This window comes from Carassius auratus, unplaced genomic scaffold (assembly GCF_003368295.1).
Source record: "Carassius auratus strain Wakin unplaced genomic scaffold, ASM336829v1 scaf_tig00215565, whole genome shotgun sequence".
Classification (NCBI taxonomy): domain Eukaryota; kingdom Metazoa; phylum Chordata; class Actinopteri; order Cypriniformes; family Cyprinidae; genus Carassius; species Carassius auratus.
In genome coordinates this window covers 203,864-222,209 of record NW_020528142.1, presented here as the reverse complement: position 1 = coordinate 222,209, position 18,346 = coordinate 203,864, and the positions used below count along the sequence as shown (strand labels likewise).

At 36.7% G+C, this 18,346-nt stretch overlaps 1 protein-coding gene across 2 annotated transcripts in view; it reads right to left on the bottom strand.

Moving 5' to 3' along the window:
* The window catches only part of stox2a (storkhead box 2a), a 48,176-nt gene that overhangs the window by 23,546 nt on the left and 6,284 nt on the right, over positions 1-18,346 (bottom strand). Inside the window, exon 1 of one of the 2 annotated variants that reach the window (XM_026260644.1) lies at positions 868-2,335. The exons of the other annotated variant lie outside the window; for it this stretch is intronic. Coding sequence (XP_026116429.1) covers positions 868-1,045 — 178 coding nt within the window. The 5' untranslated portion in view covers positions 1,046-2,335. Of the gene's footprint in view, positions 1-867; positions 2,336-18,346 lie in introns of those variants that run through there. 2 annotated transcript variants of the gene reach the window in all.

The window sequence follows — 18,346 nt, the reverse complement described above, 5'->3', positions numbered from 1 at the left end:
GTGCCAGCAAAGTGTACAGCAAAATGTATCCTATTTGTGAGTGTTACCTGATATGCTTAAAACTGAAAGAAATTACAGATTTTTTCCTTTTCTCACCAGTCTATGTTCTAACTTTGCACCCAATTTGTCACACCTCATAAACACACACAACTGTACAAACATGCAAGCAGATACATTGCACCAAACTAAAAGGACTGGAAACTTTATTTACCCCAAACACAGATAAAAAAGAAAAAAACAGTTAAAAAAACTGAGGTGGTGTCACCTTTCCATTTCACTACTGAGCTCTCTCCAGCTCTAGGCCTATATTATGGACAATAACAGAGGACTCACAACCAAAATGGAGAAAAGCAGCCATGAAACCTAAGGCCATCTCACAATCTATGTACAGCTGCAAAATCAGCTGCCAGAATGGTTATTCATGATGCTACAAATTTAATACTGTAAAACCATTGCTGGGACCAAAATGGTGGATGCCTGATGCTTGATTTAATCTTCTGCTTCGCCACTACAGCATGATTCAGAAGCCCCTATCTATCAGCACATCAAATGCAGCAGACTCACATGGCCATTTAAACAATGATGGAGAACGATCGGTACTAGGCTAATGCACTAGGCAAACATTTACAGTAGGGTTTCTCAAATTTGGTCCAGAATGGCCCCTGCCCCTGCCCCTGCAGAGTTTAGATCCAACCCAAGTCAGGGACACCTAAGCAAGCTAGTTAAGGTCTTGAGAGTCACTAGAAAATTACAGGCAAGTGAGGTGGGTTTGAGCTAAACTCTGCAGTGGTCCTTCAGGAACAGATTTATGAAACCCTGATCTACAGCCTCTGGTCCAAGGTGAAACAGAGGTCCTGGGGGACCCACCTGGTGTCATGTAGCCCCGCGGAGAAGGGGAGATGTGGGTCGGAGGAGGGGGCGGTGGAAAGTGCTTATGGTGGTGGTAGTCCTTCTCACTGCGGGAGCGGATGTGCTCCAAGGCCCGCTCCGGTAGATCCGAGCTGGGCCAGGCCCGCCTGATGTTGGTGCTGCGGGTCTTCTTCATGCCAACAGGTTACCCGTGGAGGGGGTAAGGAGGGAGAGAGGGAGGGGGAAGGGGAGGGAGGGGGTGGGGAGTAACCTGAGGTTCAGTCCCTCCCCCACATTGGCAGGGGACACCCCAGTCCAGGTATCAGGCCAGAGTCATGGTAAGGGCGCTCTCGCACATGCACACGTGCGTACGCATATACACACATACGTGCACGTACGCACGCAAATTGGGATGACACGTGGTGGTGCAGGCGGGCGTGCTCAGTGACGTGCAGGCTGGCTGGAGGTGGGCGTGGGAGCACTGGGCTGGGCTGTCCTTTGAGGCATCACCCTTGACTGGAACAAATCCCACCGACCCCCTGCCAAACATCCGGATTCATATGCCACGAAGGGCACATTACGTTGCAAGGCACTGCGGGGATGGGAGAAGAAGGGGATGGTGGGTGGGAATGGGGCAAGAGGAGCGAGAAGCAGCGCAAAGACGATTCTGGACAGTGCATGCGTAACGACCAACACACATATGAGTTTAAGCAAGGTGCACTGCGATGAAAGGATGGAGCGGTGAAGGAAGGGAGGGAGGAAAGGGTATTGTGGAGGGAGAGTGGGAGGGAGGGAGGGAGAGAGAGAGAGAGAGAGAGAGAGAAAGGCCTGCCTGTCCAACAATAGCCCAATTTAGCACGGCAGCCCCTCGGACAAGTCCGCTGAAAAACAAAAGGCCTGCCAGGGAAAGGGAAAAAAAGAATAAAGGAGAGTACGGCCTCTGAGGAGACCTCGAAGGTTTGGTGATCTCAGTCCGCAGACAAGCCCATGTCAGCCTCCCTCCTCTCCAGCTCTGCCACTAGCCTCCGTCGAAAACGACGCCACTCACGAGGGGAGGGCAGAAAAACCGCGACAAGGGGAAAGGTGGAAAAATGGAAACTGCAGATGCGGAAGAAAGGTCCTGCTCTTTTGTTCCGTAATTCCACAGTGAAGGAGGATGACGGCTGCAAGGCTACATGCAAATTCACGCGACTACATCTTGTCTCTGAGGCTCCCTCCTCTTTCAATGCTGATGCCGTCGCTGCTGCTGCTGCTGCTAACACTGCTGCTGCCAGCACCTTATGAAAGGGGTGTGTGTGTGAGTGTATGTGTGAGTGAGGGGGGAGGCAGGAGAGCAGCAGAGCAAGCGATTGAGTGTGTGAGCGCGCGGCAGAGGCTGTACGTGAACGTGCATGTTTCAGAGTGTGACTGAGAGTGAGTTAGTGTGGATGGAAAAGAAAGATGGGGGAAAGGGGAAATAATATCAGCGTTCATAAAGGAAATCAAAGAAGTAATTGAAAACACGTGTTTCTTCTCCATCTTCCCCATGACCTGCTTTAGTTCTACACTAATTTTACAAGAGTATTTGTCATATTTAACGCTAACTTTATAAGCAAATTCAAGGCTAAAACACAATATTTTCATTTCTGACCGAATAAAGAAAATTATAAAAAAATCATAACCACTGCTTTCATCAGCAAGTGTATTTATTTATATTTAGACATTTATCTCAACAGTAAAGACATTAAAGGGATACTCTACCAAAAAAATATATCATACTGTCTGAGATAAATATAACTTGCATTCTTTTGTGAACACAGAGATATTTAAAATAATCAATCTCCTGGTGTGACAAAATGTTAACCTATACATTATATTTTAAAGCTCTTTTTTAAAATCTAAAATTTTTACATATGCCATGTCATGCCATAGCATCATTTAAACTATCATCCAACAATGGACAAAACTGTTGTTGTTGTTTTTCTCTAACCTATGGTTATCTAATAATAAATGCTGCCGTATAATTAGCCTCCTGACTAAGAATTTAAAGTATTTAGGGGAAGCATTTAAATAATCCTGTGAATGCACTTAAAGAATATAGAATCGAATCGTTATAATCAAATCTAATCAAATTAAATTGTGAATTGAATTTAATCTAATTGAATCGTTATAAATTAGCAAAAATCGTTCTTGAATTGAATCGAAAACTTATGAATCATGAACCGAATCTAATCGCTGTCAACCCAAAGATTCGATATATCGTTTCAGTATCGATATCACGATGTGCACGTCGCAGGATGTGTGATTTTCAGTATACTCATCGTTTTTGCGATGTCACCCATGCTGTCTACACTGGAAGTGGACGCAACAAAGCGATCATTGCAGATCCTTTGAACTTTGTGTCACTACGTCATAAAAAGAATGAGGTATTTACTCTCTGGGATTTGTAGTGTCGTGCTACATCCAGTGTACACAGCATCACTGATTATAATGGATTCTATTGTATTTTGTTGCATCACACCACTGTCTACCATCCAGTGTAGACACGACGAGAGCCATGCAGATGCATCTGAACACTGAAATCCATTCGCGACAGTTGCTAATGGCTTAGGTGAAGGTGAACAATTGATAAAGAAAATGGATAGTATTACAGCAGTTTAATGTTCCTAAGACTTTCTGTGTCAGAGAAAAATCCCTTTTATAGCTTTAACACAGATTTACTCGATTTAATATGGTGAAGACTATGCAGTGTTATTTTACATTTGATTATTCAACCAGTATACCTGAATACTGTTAGACTTACAAGAAAAATATAAAGCACGGTTTAATTTATATCTTTGTTCTATTATATTTATCTATGTTTGTAATTTGTTTATTTTTCTATGTTGATTTACTCACCTATAAAATCACCCCAATCATTAAAAAAAATAGAGCTTTTCAAGTCATCTGGTGTTTTTTTTTTATCTCACAATATATAGACCTATCACAGAAATAATAATTATCGCTATATCGAGTTTTTTCTAATATTGTGCTGTCCTAATATATATATATATATAGCATGTTGTGAAAATGCCTTCCATACCACTTTTCGATCAAGTTTCACAACACGCTTACATCACACTTCACGATGTGCCAACATTTACAACAATTGTCCATTGGTCGGAAGTGATGGTTTATAGTGGAACAGGTTTTTTTTTTATTTATTTTTTTTACATATTTTCATTTCAGAAGAAACTGATTAATCTGGGGTTGTATGGATCATCGTGTTTATTTTGTGTGGTTTTTGAAGCCTCAGCTTTGAGGTACCGACCCACTTAATAAGATGGATTTGTTTGTTTTTTTGCTTTTTTTTCACAGAAGAACAAATGTTATACACATCTGAGACAGGATGGGGCAGTAGCATAGCCACTGGGGGAATCTCCCCTGCCTACATGTAATATAGAATGGCCTCCTCATTTAAAGATGGGCCCCCAAAATTTAAATTCTGAATAACTGGCATGAGGGGGACCAAATGATGTGAGAATTGTTTATGGTTGGGCTAAGTGTCCAGACTAGATGGAGAGAGCTGAATGACTAAATAGCCTTGCTGAACATAATAAATAAGTTATGACACACTCAGTAAAGTGTTCCAGTTCCAGTTGCGGTTCCACCTCATGGTTCTTGTTCAGATTCCGGTTCTATTAAAATCATTAAACAACTATTAAAAAAATAGTGGCAAGGACGAATGCACAATACTCAACTACTCAATGCTCAATACTGTCCATTTAAGTGAACTATTATTATGTTTATTACTATTTTACCTTCATTGAATGTAGTGTTGTTGGAAGGTAGTAAGTAATGTTGTGTAATGCTAGTCCATCAATCAGCATGTGCTTCAAAGTTTATGTTTTTTAGACTATCAATAACATTTTGCAAATAGTCCCTTGAGGACTAAGACACTTGTTCATCTCCCTAATTTAATGAACTATGAACAGTTATACTTTTAACCATGTATATACACTCTCCATAAAGCTCCTATTTTACAAATAATAATGCAGTTAGGAGATGCTGTGATGCAATGAGTGATTTCCACATTTAAAATGCATGAAAATAAATATTTTCTATCACTTTGTTTATGACTTTTGAAATGACCTGTACACTAAATAATCTATCCCTCATACTTACATTACAATAGCAGTCTATTTATTTAGTGGTCCAAGTTGAAGTCAGTATTTCTATTAATAACAATATGGGACAAATATAATGTTATTTAGTGGCGGCAGGTGCTACGTGCTGCCGGTATATGTACAGTCAGGCACAGGCACAGTTATCAAAGGCACGAGTGCGCATACAGTCGTGTTCGACAGTTAAAGGCACGATGCGCTCAGGAGTCTGTGGAGTGCGTGTCATTGGAAACACTGTGTTCAGTTATTCTCGAGGTAGGGCGGCATTTCTGTTGTTCGGTTTGTGACATCCTTTACGGGAAACGCCGAATCATCAGAACAACGGCACAAGGCTGCTCACAGCGCTTGGTCACGTGTCGTATCAGAACTGTTTCCGGAACTGAAACTTAGAAATTGCTCACGGTTCAGAACTGGTTCTCGGTTCCCAACCCTACTTGATACTGTCCCATAGACTGCCAAGTTAATTTAAGAAAAACACTGTCAAGGTCCAAGGATGCACAGTTTCTATGTGTATTTAGCTTTGATTTGAAAGAAAACAGCACATCCTTGTAGCGCAGCTAACACAGAAGGGTGTAAGCAGTTTGAGTAATGTGGAGAGACACAGAGGAAACTGTTGACAAAGACATTTTTGAATAAAGTCATTCTTTTTGTTTTCTTCGATTACAAAAAGTATTCTTGTTGCTTCATAATGACTACATTTACATGCAGCCAATAACCCGTTCAAAACCGGGATATTAGCAATAACCCGGTCGCGCACGGACATGTAAACACTGGCAAAAACCCGGATATGCTCATATCCCGGTTTTTAAAAACCGAGATATTATACCTGGGGTACCCCTTTTCTAACCACTAATATTTGGTCTTGTAAACGCGTTTCGGCATATCCCCATCAAAATGTGTGTTCTGCGCATGTTCTATTCGCAAGGAATCTTGGTCTTTTGAGTCTTTGGATACAGGAAGAAGAATCGGAAATGACGCATATTGCGTATTACGTCCAGACGCTAACCGTGCGCCGCTGTTTACATCGGGATATTGGCGACTGATTACACATTCCATGTATACAGGAGTAACTCTCTCTGCTCACGCATGTAAACGGGTTATCCCGAATGTTTCAGAAACCCAAATAGTGACCTTAACCCGACCATAACCCGAATTTTAACAGCATGTAAACGTAGTCAATGTTACGGTTGAAACACTGATGCCAGATGGACTATTCTGTCAATACATTTCATACTTTTCTAGACCTTGACAGTGTTATTTACTTGGAAGTCTATGGGACAGTCTCAAGCCTCCCGGTTTTCATCCAAAATATCTTAAATTGTGTTCCGGAGACGAACAAAGCTTTTATGGGTTTGGAACAACATGGGGGTAAGTGTTTATTGACAAAATTTTCATTTTGGGGTGGAGTATCCCTTTAATACTTACTTGTGTAATTATAGCACTTTAAAATAAACTGTAACAAAAAATAATTAATCTACATGTAGCATGTCGTCTAATGGTGGCTGGCATACTGACATACAAAATTCAAAAATCTGAATAAGATTCCAATAATAATTGTACCTGAATGAAGAGGACTCACGATAGCAGTGGGCACCATGTCTGGGAGACTAAGTTTTTGTTGATTTAAACCAAGATGAAGAGGAGGAGGTTAGAGGCCAACTAGGCATGACAAAACAGCAATGCATTCCCTTTAAGTTGCTCCCACCCCCTTTGCAATTAAAATGCGAGTGAATGTGACCACAACACAAACTCCCAGCAAGAAGGCGTTACAGAGGCTAAAGGCTAACAACAAGCAAGAGGGGGCGTGACACAACATGCTGTGACCATGACCTCTGTGACTCAGCTTTAAAAGTTGGAGGAACTCATTTTCCAGTAGAAAGAAGAGAAAGTGAGAAGACAGTAGGAAGCAAAACTCTGTATCTTAAACAAATGTACCAGGAGAATCCATGTTTCCTGAGTTTCATCATATTTACTTTCATTTGGAACTTAAGTTATCTAACAAAAAAAAAACCTTATCCCTTATGTTAACTTTATAAATTGAATAAATTAATTACATATGTGTTTTGAAGTAGTAAAACATAAAAACCCAAAACATGCTCTTTGCTAACAATGAATAAATGGAGAAACTGCAAAAGCTGCAGGCCTTATATAGGTCAAAATAAAAACCATAATAGTTGATACAATGATTCTCATACAATGGAAGAAGCTATTTTGGAATTTCTAAACTTGCATATAACGTGCATACAAAGAAAAACCTATGAACAGTATACAGACACACATATTTCAGTAAGTAATAATGGCTAATGTTTCTAATGACAGATGATCACTTTTGTTTATTCTTTAATAATAATAATCTTAACATACCCTCTAGTGGTACAATAGTGCTACTGTGAGTCTCAGTTACAATATGTGGAACAAGTCACAACAAGACAATTAGTTAACAACAAATGACAAACATGACAAGTATTTCTGGTCAGATTGCTTATGTATTTAGTTTACCTACACTACCCTTCATTAAGATTGTTTAATGTTTTGAAAGATGTCTCTAATTTGAACCATGGCTGCATTGCTTTTATATAAAAAAAGAGTAAAAACAGTAATAATGTGAAATATTATTAAAATTTTAAATAATCGATTTCAATTTTTTTAATGTAATTCATTCCTGTGTTGACACATGATGCTTCAGAAATCACTTTAAAATGCTGATTTGCTGCATAAGAAACATTTCTTCTTACAGTCAATGTTAAAAACAGTTATGCTGCTTAATATTTCTATGGATGCTGTAATAAAAACAGGATCTGATAAGAAAGAAAGTTCAAAAGAGTGGCATTATTTTACATTTTTTGATCTTGCTGGATACAAGTATTCATTTCCTGGTAGATTTTTTTATTATTATTATTAAACCCAAATGTTTGAATGCTGAGGTATGTATCTCATTAAATATTTTTCTTGAATAAGCACATAATGATCATCAGTTCCATTATACATTATTAAACTTATATAATAATTTCATATTTTTAGTACATCTGATTTTTAGTATCTGATTTGACATTCATTTTATATATACTTTTCAATATTTAGTATTAGTGTCAATGCAATGTAAATAGCTTTCTCAATAAAACACTAAACATGTACAAAATACTCCACAAGTGCATCAGAAACCGTGAGAATAAATCTAAACACGGTGGCTAGCCGCAGGTTCAGATCAAGTACATTTGAGGAGAGAGGCCTTGTGCTATAACCTCTTCCTCACACCGTCCTATCGCTGTCTGCCTGCTCATCAGCTGAAATCACTAACTATCTGCTTGGCTGCGGATTGGAGGAGGGGAGATTGGATTAGAGAGAGAGGGTGAAGAAAAAAGAGTGAAGTTATACGGGAGGGGGAAAGGCGAAGCTGCTCTGGTTCATTCATACAAAAAGGAATGGGGAAAAACACCAGCCATCTTATTTCTGAGCCGCAACAGCAGCCGTTACCATGGCGACGTTGCTTGATGAGCTCACAGGCTCTGCAGTAGGACATCTCTAAAAGGTGAATGGTGGAGATGCCACTGAAAATGTGGAGAGGGGCTAAGGAGGATTACTACGCTTTTTAAGAGGCATTTATATTATGAATATTATTACATATTATAATTATTATTACATATTATCTATCTATCTGTCTATCTATCTATCTATCTGTCTATCTCTGTGTAAAAATATATGTGCACACAGACACACACACACACACACACACACACACACACTTATCATCTGTCTATTGATTTTATTTTTAGATTTTATTCATACAAGCTAGCTTTGAAATAAATAAAAGATATCTTCATATACAAAATGATAAACGCAACACTTTTGTTTTTGCCCTCATTTTTCATGAGCTGGACTCAAAGATCTAAGACTTTTTCTATGGACACAAAAGGTCTATTTCTCTCAAATGTTGTTCACAAATCTGTCTAAATCTGTGTTAGTGAGAACTTCTCCTTTGCCGAGATAATCCATCCACCTCACCAGTGTGGCATGTCAAGATGCTGAAACAGCATGAATATTGCACAGGTGTGCCTTAGGCCGGCCACAATAAAAGGAGACTCTACAATGTGCAGGTCCGGGGGGGTCCGAAAACCAGTGACTATCTGGTGTGACCATTGCCATTGAAGAGAAGTGGACCAACATTCCACAGGCCACAATCAACAACCTGATCAAGTACGCAAAGGAGATGTGTTGCACTGCGTGAGGCAAATGGTGGTCACACCAGATACTCACTGGTTTTCGGACCCCCAGTACAGTAAAACTGCCAATTTTAAAGTGGCAACTAGAATGTCCTGTGAGGTGGATGAATTATCTCGGCAAAGGAGAAGTGCTCACTAAAAAAGATTTAGACAGATTTGTGAACAATATTTGAGAGAAATAGGTCTTTTGTGTACAGAGAAAAAGTCTTAGATCTTTGAGTTCAGCTCATGAAAAAGGGGAAAAAAACAAAAGTGATGCATTTATCATTTTGTACAGTTTTTACAATAGTTACAATGGTTGCATTTCAAAACCAAGAAAGCATTTGTTAATAATTAATTCAAATGTTAATTTTAACAACTTATTTACTTTTAATTAATGTATATTATGCCACTCACTAGACTACACTTCCTGATTTACTTTAAAACACCAGAAGGATGGAGCAGATGAAAATTATATTCCATGCCTCAAGATGGCAGCAATACATCAAATAGAGCAAATTTTCTTTGAAAAGTTCTGCTTTATTGTTGTTAGTCAATAAATAAGCCTCACATGAACAATGGAGCTAGAGTCCAGATAAATTCACATAAAACATGGAATTAGGTTTTTGGATCTTAGTTTCTACACACAAAAAAATTGTTCTAAACAGTACCAGAAAAGGTTTCTTCAGCTTGTAACAATATCAAAATCCTTTTCAGTGCTAAACAGAACCCTTGTTATAAGGTTCCATAAAGAAGGGTGAAAGTGCTACGTACCTATAATTATTACCTTTAATAATATTTTTTTATCCCTTTGTCTGCCTGGTCTTACAATATTTTCAAGTCTCCATGTCTGTTGCAGCAGTGAAAAAAAAAAGTCTAAGAAACCCACTTTACCCTCACAATATTTTGAGACCCAGACAGAAAAAAGTACTACACCAGATACATATAATGATACATAATATTTCTAAATGTGTAAATATTCAAGTAGAAAAAACATCATGTTTTTAATTACTACTGCGCTGCTAATTTTGAACAAAAATATTCAGTCACATTGACCCATAACAGATGAGATGCAACTATTTTAACATAATAAGAGGGTAGAATTTCTACATTTTTATATTTTTAGACTCTGACAAGCTACAAAATAAGTTTTCTGTTTTTAAATAATTTTCTTTGTTATTTTATTTTGTTATTATAATTTTTGTATCTTTGCGAATTGCATGCAAGTCAGTTAAAAAGCAGTTTCTAGATTTCAACACAACAGGACGGTTAAGGTCACAAAACTTTAGATAAATGACAACAGGCCCAGTAGTACGAGAACAGGTTACACTTTCACACTGCCATTCCAGCAAATACAGGGGTAAAGTGTTCTGGCAATTGTTCCTGGATCACTAGATTTTGCACTTTCACACTGCCAGTGATTACCCGGGATATGTGCGTGCTTTCACACACTACCCTTGAAGTTACCGTTGTGATACCGTGACATCAGCGCGTGACGTGTAATGTAAGAGTCGAGAACGCTAGGCACGTTATACTTTCACTGAAGCAAGCAAACGATCTCTGCGTCAGCGCGGAAAGTGAGGAACTAACTGATCTCTGCTTCATTACAGTTTGCACATATTTTTTTGTCGCGAACGTTGATATTCTTTCAAAACAGCCGGTAAAAGAGTCGCACGATAACATGCGTCATCACTTCGACACGGAATTAGATCTGGCTTTTGTTCACACAGCGCTCGTCCCGGGTTGAACCCGGCAATGTTACTAGGTCCCCGACCCGGGATCAATGCCGGAATCAAACGTGTTTGCTTTCACACAGAAGTGAACGTCCGACGTGCAGTGTGAAAAGGGCTTTAGAAAGTCTTCTCATGTAAATTAATTCTTGTTCAAAAATTATAAGAAAAAAGTAATATACATTAATTAAAATAAGAATTGAGTAAAAAAGTTAGCGACACTAGTGTAAAGTCCATCTAAGTTGAAATTCTCTTAACAGAGAGCGACCTCAATTGTAGAGTTTTAAAAAGGCCTGAAAAGAAACAATGCACAAATGTCATCCCACCATTTTAATAGCAAATGAAACGACAAGCCTTGATTATAAATTGTTATATAGTGAACAAAAAAATAATGCATTAACTGTAAAGAAAAAATAAATAAATAATAAATTGTTAAAAAAGGGTAAAGTTGTAACGGAGCTTTTATTAAAGCTCCAAAACCTTCAACAGGGTGAAAAAGAAATACAACCAAAGGAGAATTTGGGTTTTTCCAATCAATGCTTTGTTTTCTGAATAGATTCACCAAGCCCTACTAAGAGATGATACTAAATGTAAAGGAAAAACAAAGCCCTTCAGATTCAACACAGAAACCTACACCACAGTCTAGTGCTAAACAAGAGAAACTCTTCCAGTGTATTACAAATATTTAACATTCAGATGTAAGCAGATTCTTACACATCATTCTCCTGGACTGAAAGGAAGCTAATAATGTTAAAAAAAATAAAAGTCCATTAATAAAATCAGTTATTAGAAAGTTCCTCAGGACAGTGCAGTGGGAAAATAATCACAAATCATGATAATCTATAATTTCACAGGCAATAAAGAAAAGAGAGTTAATCAAACACTCACACAGCCAACACCAATGATAAAAAAATCTTAATTCAATATTTGCACACAACAAGATCTTAAAAATGTACTCTTTGTTGGTCATGTCGGTTTCATGTGGTTTTGAAAAACTTAAAGAAAAGTTTCAAACAACTTTCAAGTAAAGCTTTTCAATTAAATAAAAATGACATGTGGTGTAAAAATAAGTACAGGTGGTGTGCTTATGTTTTCAGAAGTTTCATTCTTTTATCTTCATTATGATTTTAGGACAAAATCAAGTATTTTAAGAACAGAAGTGACAAAAAACTGTCATTGACAATTTTACAGAGAACCTATATCCAAATATATACACTAAGATTGTGATCAAGTTTGCTAAAGAAAGTGTCAGAAATGACAATAATATGCAATGATATGATTCAGTATATAAATATATATTTTTGTACACCGCTCCATTAAAGCCAATAATCAGAGGAACAACCTGACAGAAGAGTTGCTGACTATTGTCTTTATCACAGTCATTTTTCCCTTTCAAAGCACTCTATAAATGTCAGAATAACATTTCAAGTGTGAACATGCCAAGTTGTAGGATCTCCACAGCCTGTCTTTCATTTAAGACTACAGCAGGTTTGACAATGGCACAGCTGTAAAATGCTTCTACTTGTGAACCCAAATTCATTTCAAAAGGCAAGAATGTAGCATTCAGAAGAAAGACATTTAAATCATGAATGAGCAAACAAATTAAATGACACAGATTTGTGCAGAAACCTCTCAGCCTTCTCAGTGTCTCTTCCGAGGTCTGATAAGAGCGTGTAAGATGGCAGTGAGTGAGACAACTCTCAGCAAGACTCTACCAAGGTGACAGATGAGTGAAGGTGAAGAGTGCAGGTTAGGCTCCAGGCTAAATGAGAGGGCTGCTCCGCAACTGATCACAGAGATCACTCACAGATCTCCTTACAGGCCAAAGATCAAAGCCACAGCTGGGCTTTCAACCGGAAAATTAATCAAAGTATATTTGCCCAAAGTGGAAGCTCAGATATGGCTATTTTAGGACCACATATGTTTCTCAGCACAAATTCATGCTGTTAAATGTCGAACGTCAAATTGTCAACTGTTGGATGAAAGAAGTAAGAGGCTATTTTCACTCTAATGTAATTAACAGTTTGACCTGTATAAATTGAATTCAATTAAATTATGTATATAATTATAAAACCCCAGAAAAAGTTTCTAACAAGATGTGAGATTTATGCCCAAATTAAATGAAAGACAGATAAATGTTCTGCAGTGGAGGTACGGTAATCGCAAGTGATATATTATTTATGGATAATTGTGGATATTTACATTCTAATGGGGTTATTTGTCAAATTAAATGTTACATAAATAATTTTGTGTGCATAACAATAAATTGCTGTTAATAAATTCACTGTCACTGTAAAAAACTAGAATTTCTACCCCAAAAAAAGAAAAGAAAAAAGCTGACCACATTTCTGTTCATATTTCTGACGGTTATTTAAACTATTCCTAAAATGAATAAAAATTGCTTTCTTAAGGATGTGACACTAGACTGGAGTAATGATGCTGAACATTCACCTTTGATCACAGGAATAAATTACATTTAAAAATATTTTCAAGTAGAAAATAGTTATTTTAAATAGTAAAAACTTTTAAAACTTGTACTGTACTTTGGATCAAATAAATGCAGGCTTGGTGAAAAGAAGAGACTTATTTAAAAACATTAAAAATCTTACTGTACAAAAACTGTTGACTGGTAGGCTATAGATTACAGAAATGTTCTATTGTAATGTTTTATATTATATTGTAATGTGTGTGTGTGTGTGTGTGTGTGTGTGTGTGTGTGTATGTATATATATATATATATATATATATATATATATATATATATATATATATATATATATATATATATATATATATATATATATATATAATTTATGTCCCCCTCACTTCTGAAAAGATGGCTACGCCCCTGGTCAATACTGAGCATCAGCGCATCTGCACTTGCATTAGGTTTTATGGGTGTTTTGTTTAAAGCCCTACAGGAGCGGTAGATTTACAATGAGGTGTTGAAAATGAACCGGCGTCCCAAACACCACATCAGTCAAATATGCAGTAAGACACCACAGAGAGAGCACAACTCAACATGACTTACTGCTGACCTCTCACACAGACATGCACAAAATGATTTACTCTCTGTGGATGATCAGGTGTTATCAACACACCTGATGACACATCTAACAAACTTCAACCCCTAAAGCGAACTAGGGAACAAGGAGCAAGTGTAGGCACAGAGAAGGTCAAAAAGATACAATTTAATAATACAGCACTTATTTAAGACATTTTTCATCAAACTTTTGAGTCTTTAAAAATCACCAACTGTATAGAGTCTTCAAAAATCACAGAATAAATGGTTAAAACTGCAGTTAAATACTCACAGACCTTGTAAAAAATAAACTTGAGGTCCTTCTGGAGACTGTGCAGAGCTGTAGGTGCTACACACAGCAGGAACATTTAACTGTGTCTTGGTGTGCTTATGTTTTCAGAAGTTTCATTCTTTTATCTTCATTATGATTTTAGGACAAAATCAAGTATTTTAAGAACAGAAGTGACAAAAAACTGTCATTGACAATTTTACAGAGAACCTATATCCAAATATATACACTAAGATTGTGATCAAGTTTGCTAAAGAAAGTGTCAGAAATGACAATAATATGCAATGATATGATTCAGTATATAAATATATATTTTTGTACACCGCTCCATTAAAGCCAATAATCAGAGGAACAACCTGACAGAAGAGTTGCTGACTATTGTCTTTATCACAGTCATTTTTCCCTTTCAAAGCACTCTATAAATGTCAGAATAACATTTCAAGTGTGAGGTGTTGAAAATGAACCGGCGTCCCAAACACCACATCAGTCAAATATGCAGTAAGACACCACAGAGAGAGCACAACTCAACATGACTTACTGCTGACCTCTCACACAGACATGCACAAAATGATTTACTCTCTGTGGATGATCAGGTGTTATCAACACACCTGATGACACATCTAACAAACTTCAACCCCTAAAGCGAACTAGGGAACAAGGAGCAAGTGTAGGCACAGAGAAGGTCAAAAAGATACAATTTAATAATACAGCACTTATTTAAGACATTTTTCATCAAACTTTTGAGTCTTTAAAAATCACCAACTGTATAGAGTCTTCAAAAATCACAGAATAAATGGTTAAAACTGCAGTTAAATACTCACAGACCTTGTAAAAAATAAACTTGAGGTCCTTCTGGAGACTGTGCAGAGCTGTAGGTGCTACACACAGCAGGAACATTTAACTGTGTCTGGTGTCTATCTTACTAACACTGCAATTGTTACCCTTAAAGAGGTATTTTAACCTGATTTAACCAATGACATTTAGTTTTGATTGTATTAATTCATGTGTTTGATTCAACATTTTTAAATAATTGAGTAATACAGCTTGCTCAAAAATAATATTATGACTTGAATAAAACCAATACATTTCTTTACATTTACAGGTACATAAACATATTTGTTTGTTTAGATAGTTGCTGAAAATTACAATACGGATGCACTGACAGCATCTGAAATGTAAGCAGTAACTTTTATTTATGTACAACAGTTGATTACTTTATATCATAAATATAATTTTGATACTTTCATAGATATATTTAATATCCCTTAACTCTATCCACAAACATGTAACCACTTTTAATCAACATAAAAAATGAAACAGACAGAAATATGTACAATAACCAAAAAAATTTAGAAACAGTAAATGCAAATATATTTAAATATATTTAAATATATATTTGTTTGCAAATGGTAGACTACTGCGTCCCCTTGGAATTATAAGGTTCTATCTACACAGTCGAATGGATCACAAAAACTTTGAAGCTCAATATCTCAAAACTACTCGGAATGCAGATAGAACCTTATAATTCCAAGGGGACGACTGAGGAAGGAAATGAATATTGTTAAATGATTTGTAATTACAGATTACAGAAATATTGGTAACATTTTATTTTAAGGAGCCCTTGCTACACATTACATGTACTTAATATTATAATAGCACTTAATTATGCATAATTACATGCAAGTAACCCTAACACTAACCATCTAGTAAGTTTATGTATTTAATTAATATTACTCAGTACTTACAAGGACACCTTAAAATAAAGTATAACTTAATTATTTAGTATTGATGATGAAATCCTTTGGTTGAAGTGAGCTGGCACCAAAAGTAACACAAAACTCAAAAGAAAAAACATTACCAGTTACCAGTTCAAAAAGATAATTTAGGATTTGCAGTAATTTGTCTGTGGTTGTTCAGTGTTGTATGTTTTTCCAATGCAAATGTACATTTTATGCGCAATAGACATACAAATACAAAATACACACGAGATCGCATTAACTTTTATAACCTCGTGTTTTTGGTTTTAAAACAAACATTTTGCACCTTAATTTTAAGTTCTAAAACATTACAGCATATTGTCATTGTAATAAGGAGTTGATTTCTTATGATAAATGAAACGGGTATGACATATAGCCATAAAATCATGACACTTTCTTGGTCCAACTGTCGAAAATATTTTGTCTGAAAAAGAAAGTTGACTATGAGCCTTGATGTCCACACATCCCTACATGATGCTGATTTGCTGATCCATAGGATTTCCCCCTCCATTCTCTCCTGCACTCCTCCCTTTCCTCCTATTGAAGACAAGGCTTCTAGGGCTTCCTGTCCCCCAGCCTTCCTTCCCATCTGTGCCAAAGCAGACCTGCCACCACATGCGTACACACAACCTCCAGGGACGTTGTCCCATCACAGTCCTTGTACATTTCCGCCCTGTGACAAGCTGATCTATGGACAGCCATCCACATTCCATTAACACAGTCCTGGCAGATGTTGAATGTGGAAAATTTTAAAAGAGGGATTCTCACTTTTCAGCAAAATGATTACTATTCTGCAGACGCCTTGAGGAATCTCCTTAAGAGTGTGGTTACCAAAAATGCTCTAAGTGGTTTGTGTTTTGTGAAATCTAAAACTTCACGGCCTCTGGGCTACCTCCAAGTAATACAAAGACATGAGAGGTAGCCATCCCAATCTACCCAGAGTATAAATCTTCAGCCCGTTTCATCCTGAGGAAAATACGGGGTTTGAGGTACGCATCTCCAATTTCTAATAATTTAGAAGAAGAAAAATGCTGGTTATGTTTTTCACACTTTGTAGAAATCTCTCCAAATCTAAGTTCTCCAAGTTAAAATAGTTATGTTTGCTACATGTAAAAAAATTTTTAAATAATAATAATAACAATAATAATAATACAAATATATTTTAAAATCTTTTTTTTAATCCATTAAAAAGCAGTATTATGACATAGCTGCCACTCTCATTAACATTTCCTTCATCTCTTATATTTTACTATTTTGACTGCATAAAATACATCTAAATATGTTTCAATTATGAGTGCAAAAATACCCAGGCTGTTTACTTCAAAAGCTTTGATATAAACTTGAGTCAAACTCCATTCCTTCAATTAAGTTTTACCAGACAGTCTTCAAAGGTTTGAGAAAAGGTTCCTCACTTAAGGTGAGTTAATGTCACCCTTAGTAGATAAATCAATGAACACAAACAACATCCCCACCACTCACACAAACAGGTATGAACTCTACTTGACACTACTTGTTTGTCATGCTTATGATAATCATACACCTTAGCGGCCTGTGCTATCTCAAGACATATTTAGCACTAACGGAAACTTTTGCCAACTGTCTAGATGGCAATGTCTGTTGGCAGGGGTGAAGTCTGGGTTATGCATCTAAAGAAACACATTCTAAACTTTTGAGTCTTCACTTTTGTTGGTCCTGTTTTATCGCATAGAAGGAAGAAACAACTCAAGGACAGAACATCTATAACCCTGCCAACATTTGGTTTCTGGAGATGCTGAATGTATAGTGCCAGCAAGTAAGAATTTTTTACATACCGGTAAGTTATAAAGGAGTTGTAAAAATTTGAATTTTTTATATAAGTAAATACAAAATAAAATAATGCTTAATATAAGAACTTAATGGTCCAGAACCATGATTGAGCAAAGACAAACAGATTCTAAAATCAAATTTTAATCTTGCATTCTAGTTTATATAATATTGGGTACATAAAAAATAGGAACATAAATGTTTATGTGACATGATACACAAGCATAGAGTGACCATATATATTCTTTTTCCCAGACATGTTCTGGTCAGGATTTCTAAACTGTCTAAAATTCAGGTCAGGATTGCCTAAAAGCAATGCAAACAAAGAGAATATCTGTAAAGAGAATATCAACATAAAAACAAAGCCAAAACCTGGACATTTCAGGCAATTTTGAAATCCCAGGCAGGACTTAACCAGTAAAAAGAAGGGCGTATGACATCCAACATGAGCAAGAAGATTTATTTAGGTTTAATGATTACATGACCATTTCAAATATTCAAATAACACCCCTTTTTAACCAGTGTTAATTTTGACACGAAATTTTAATTTAGTTT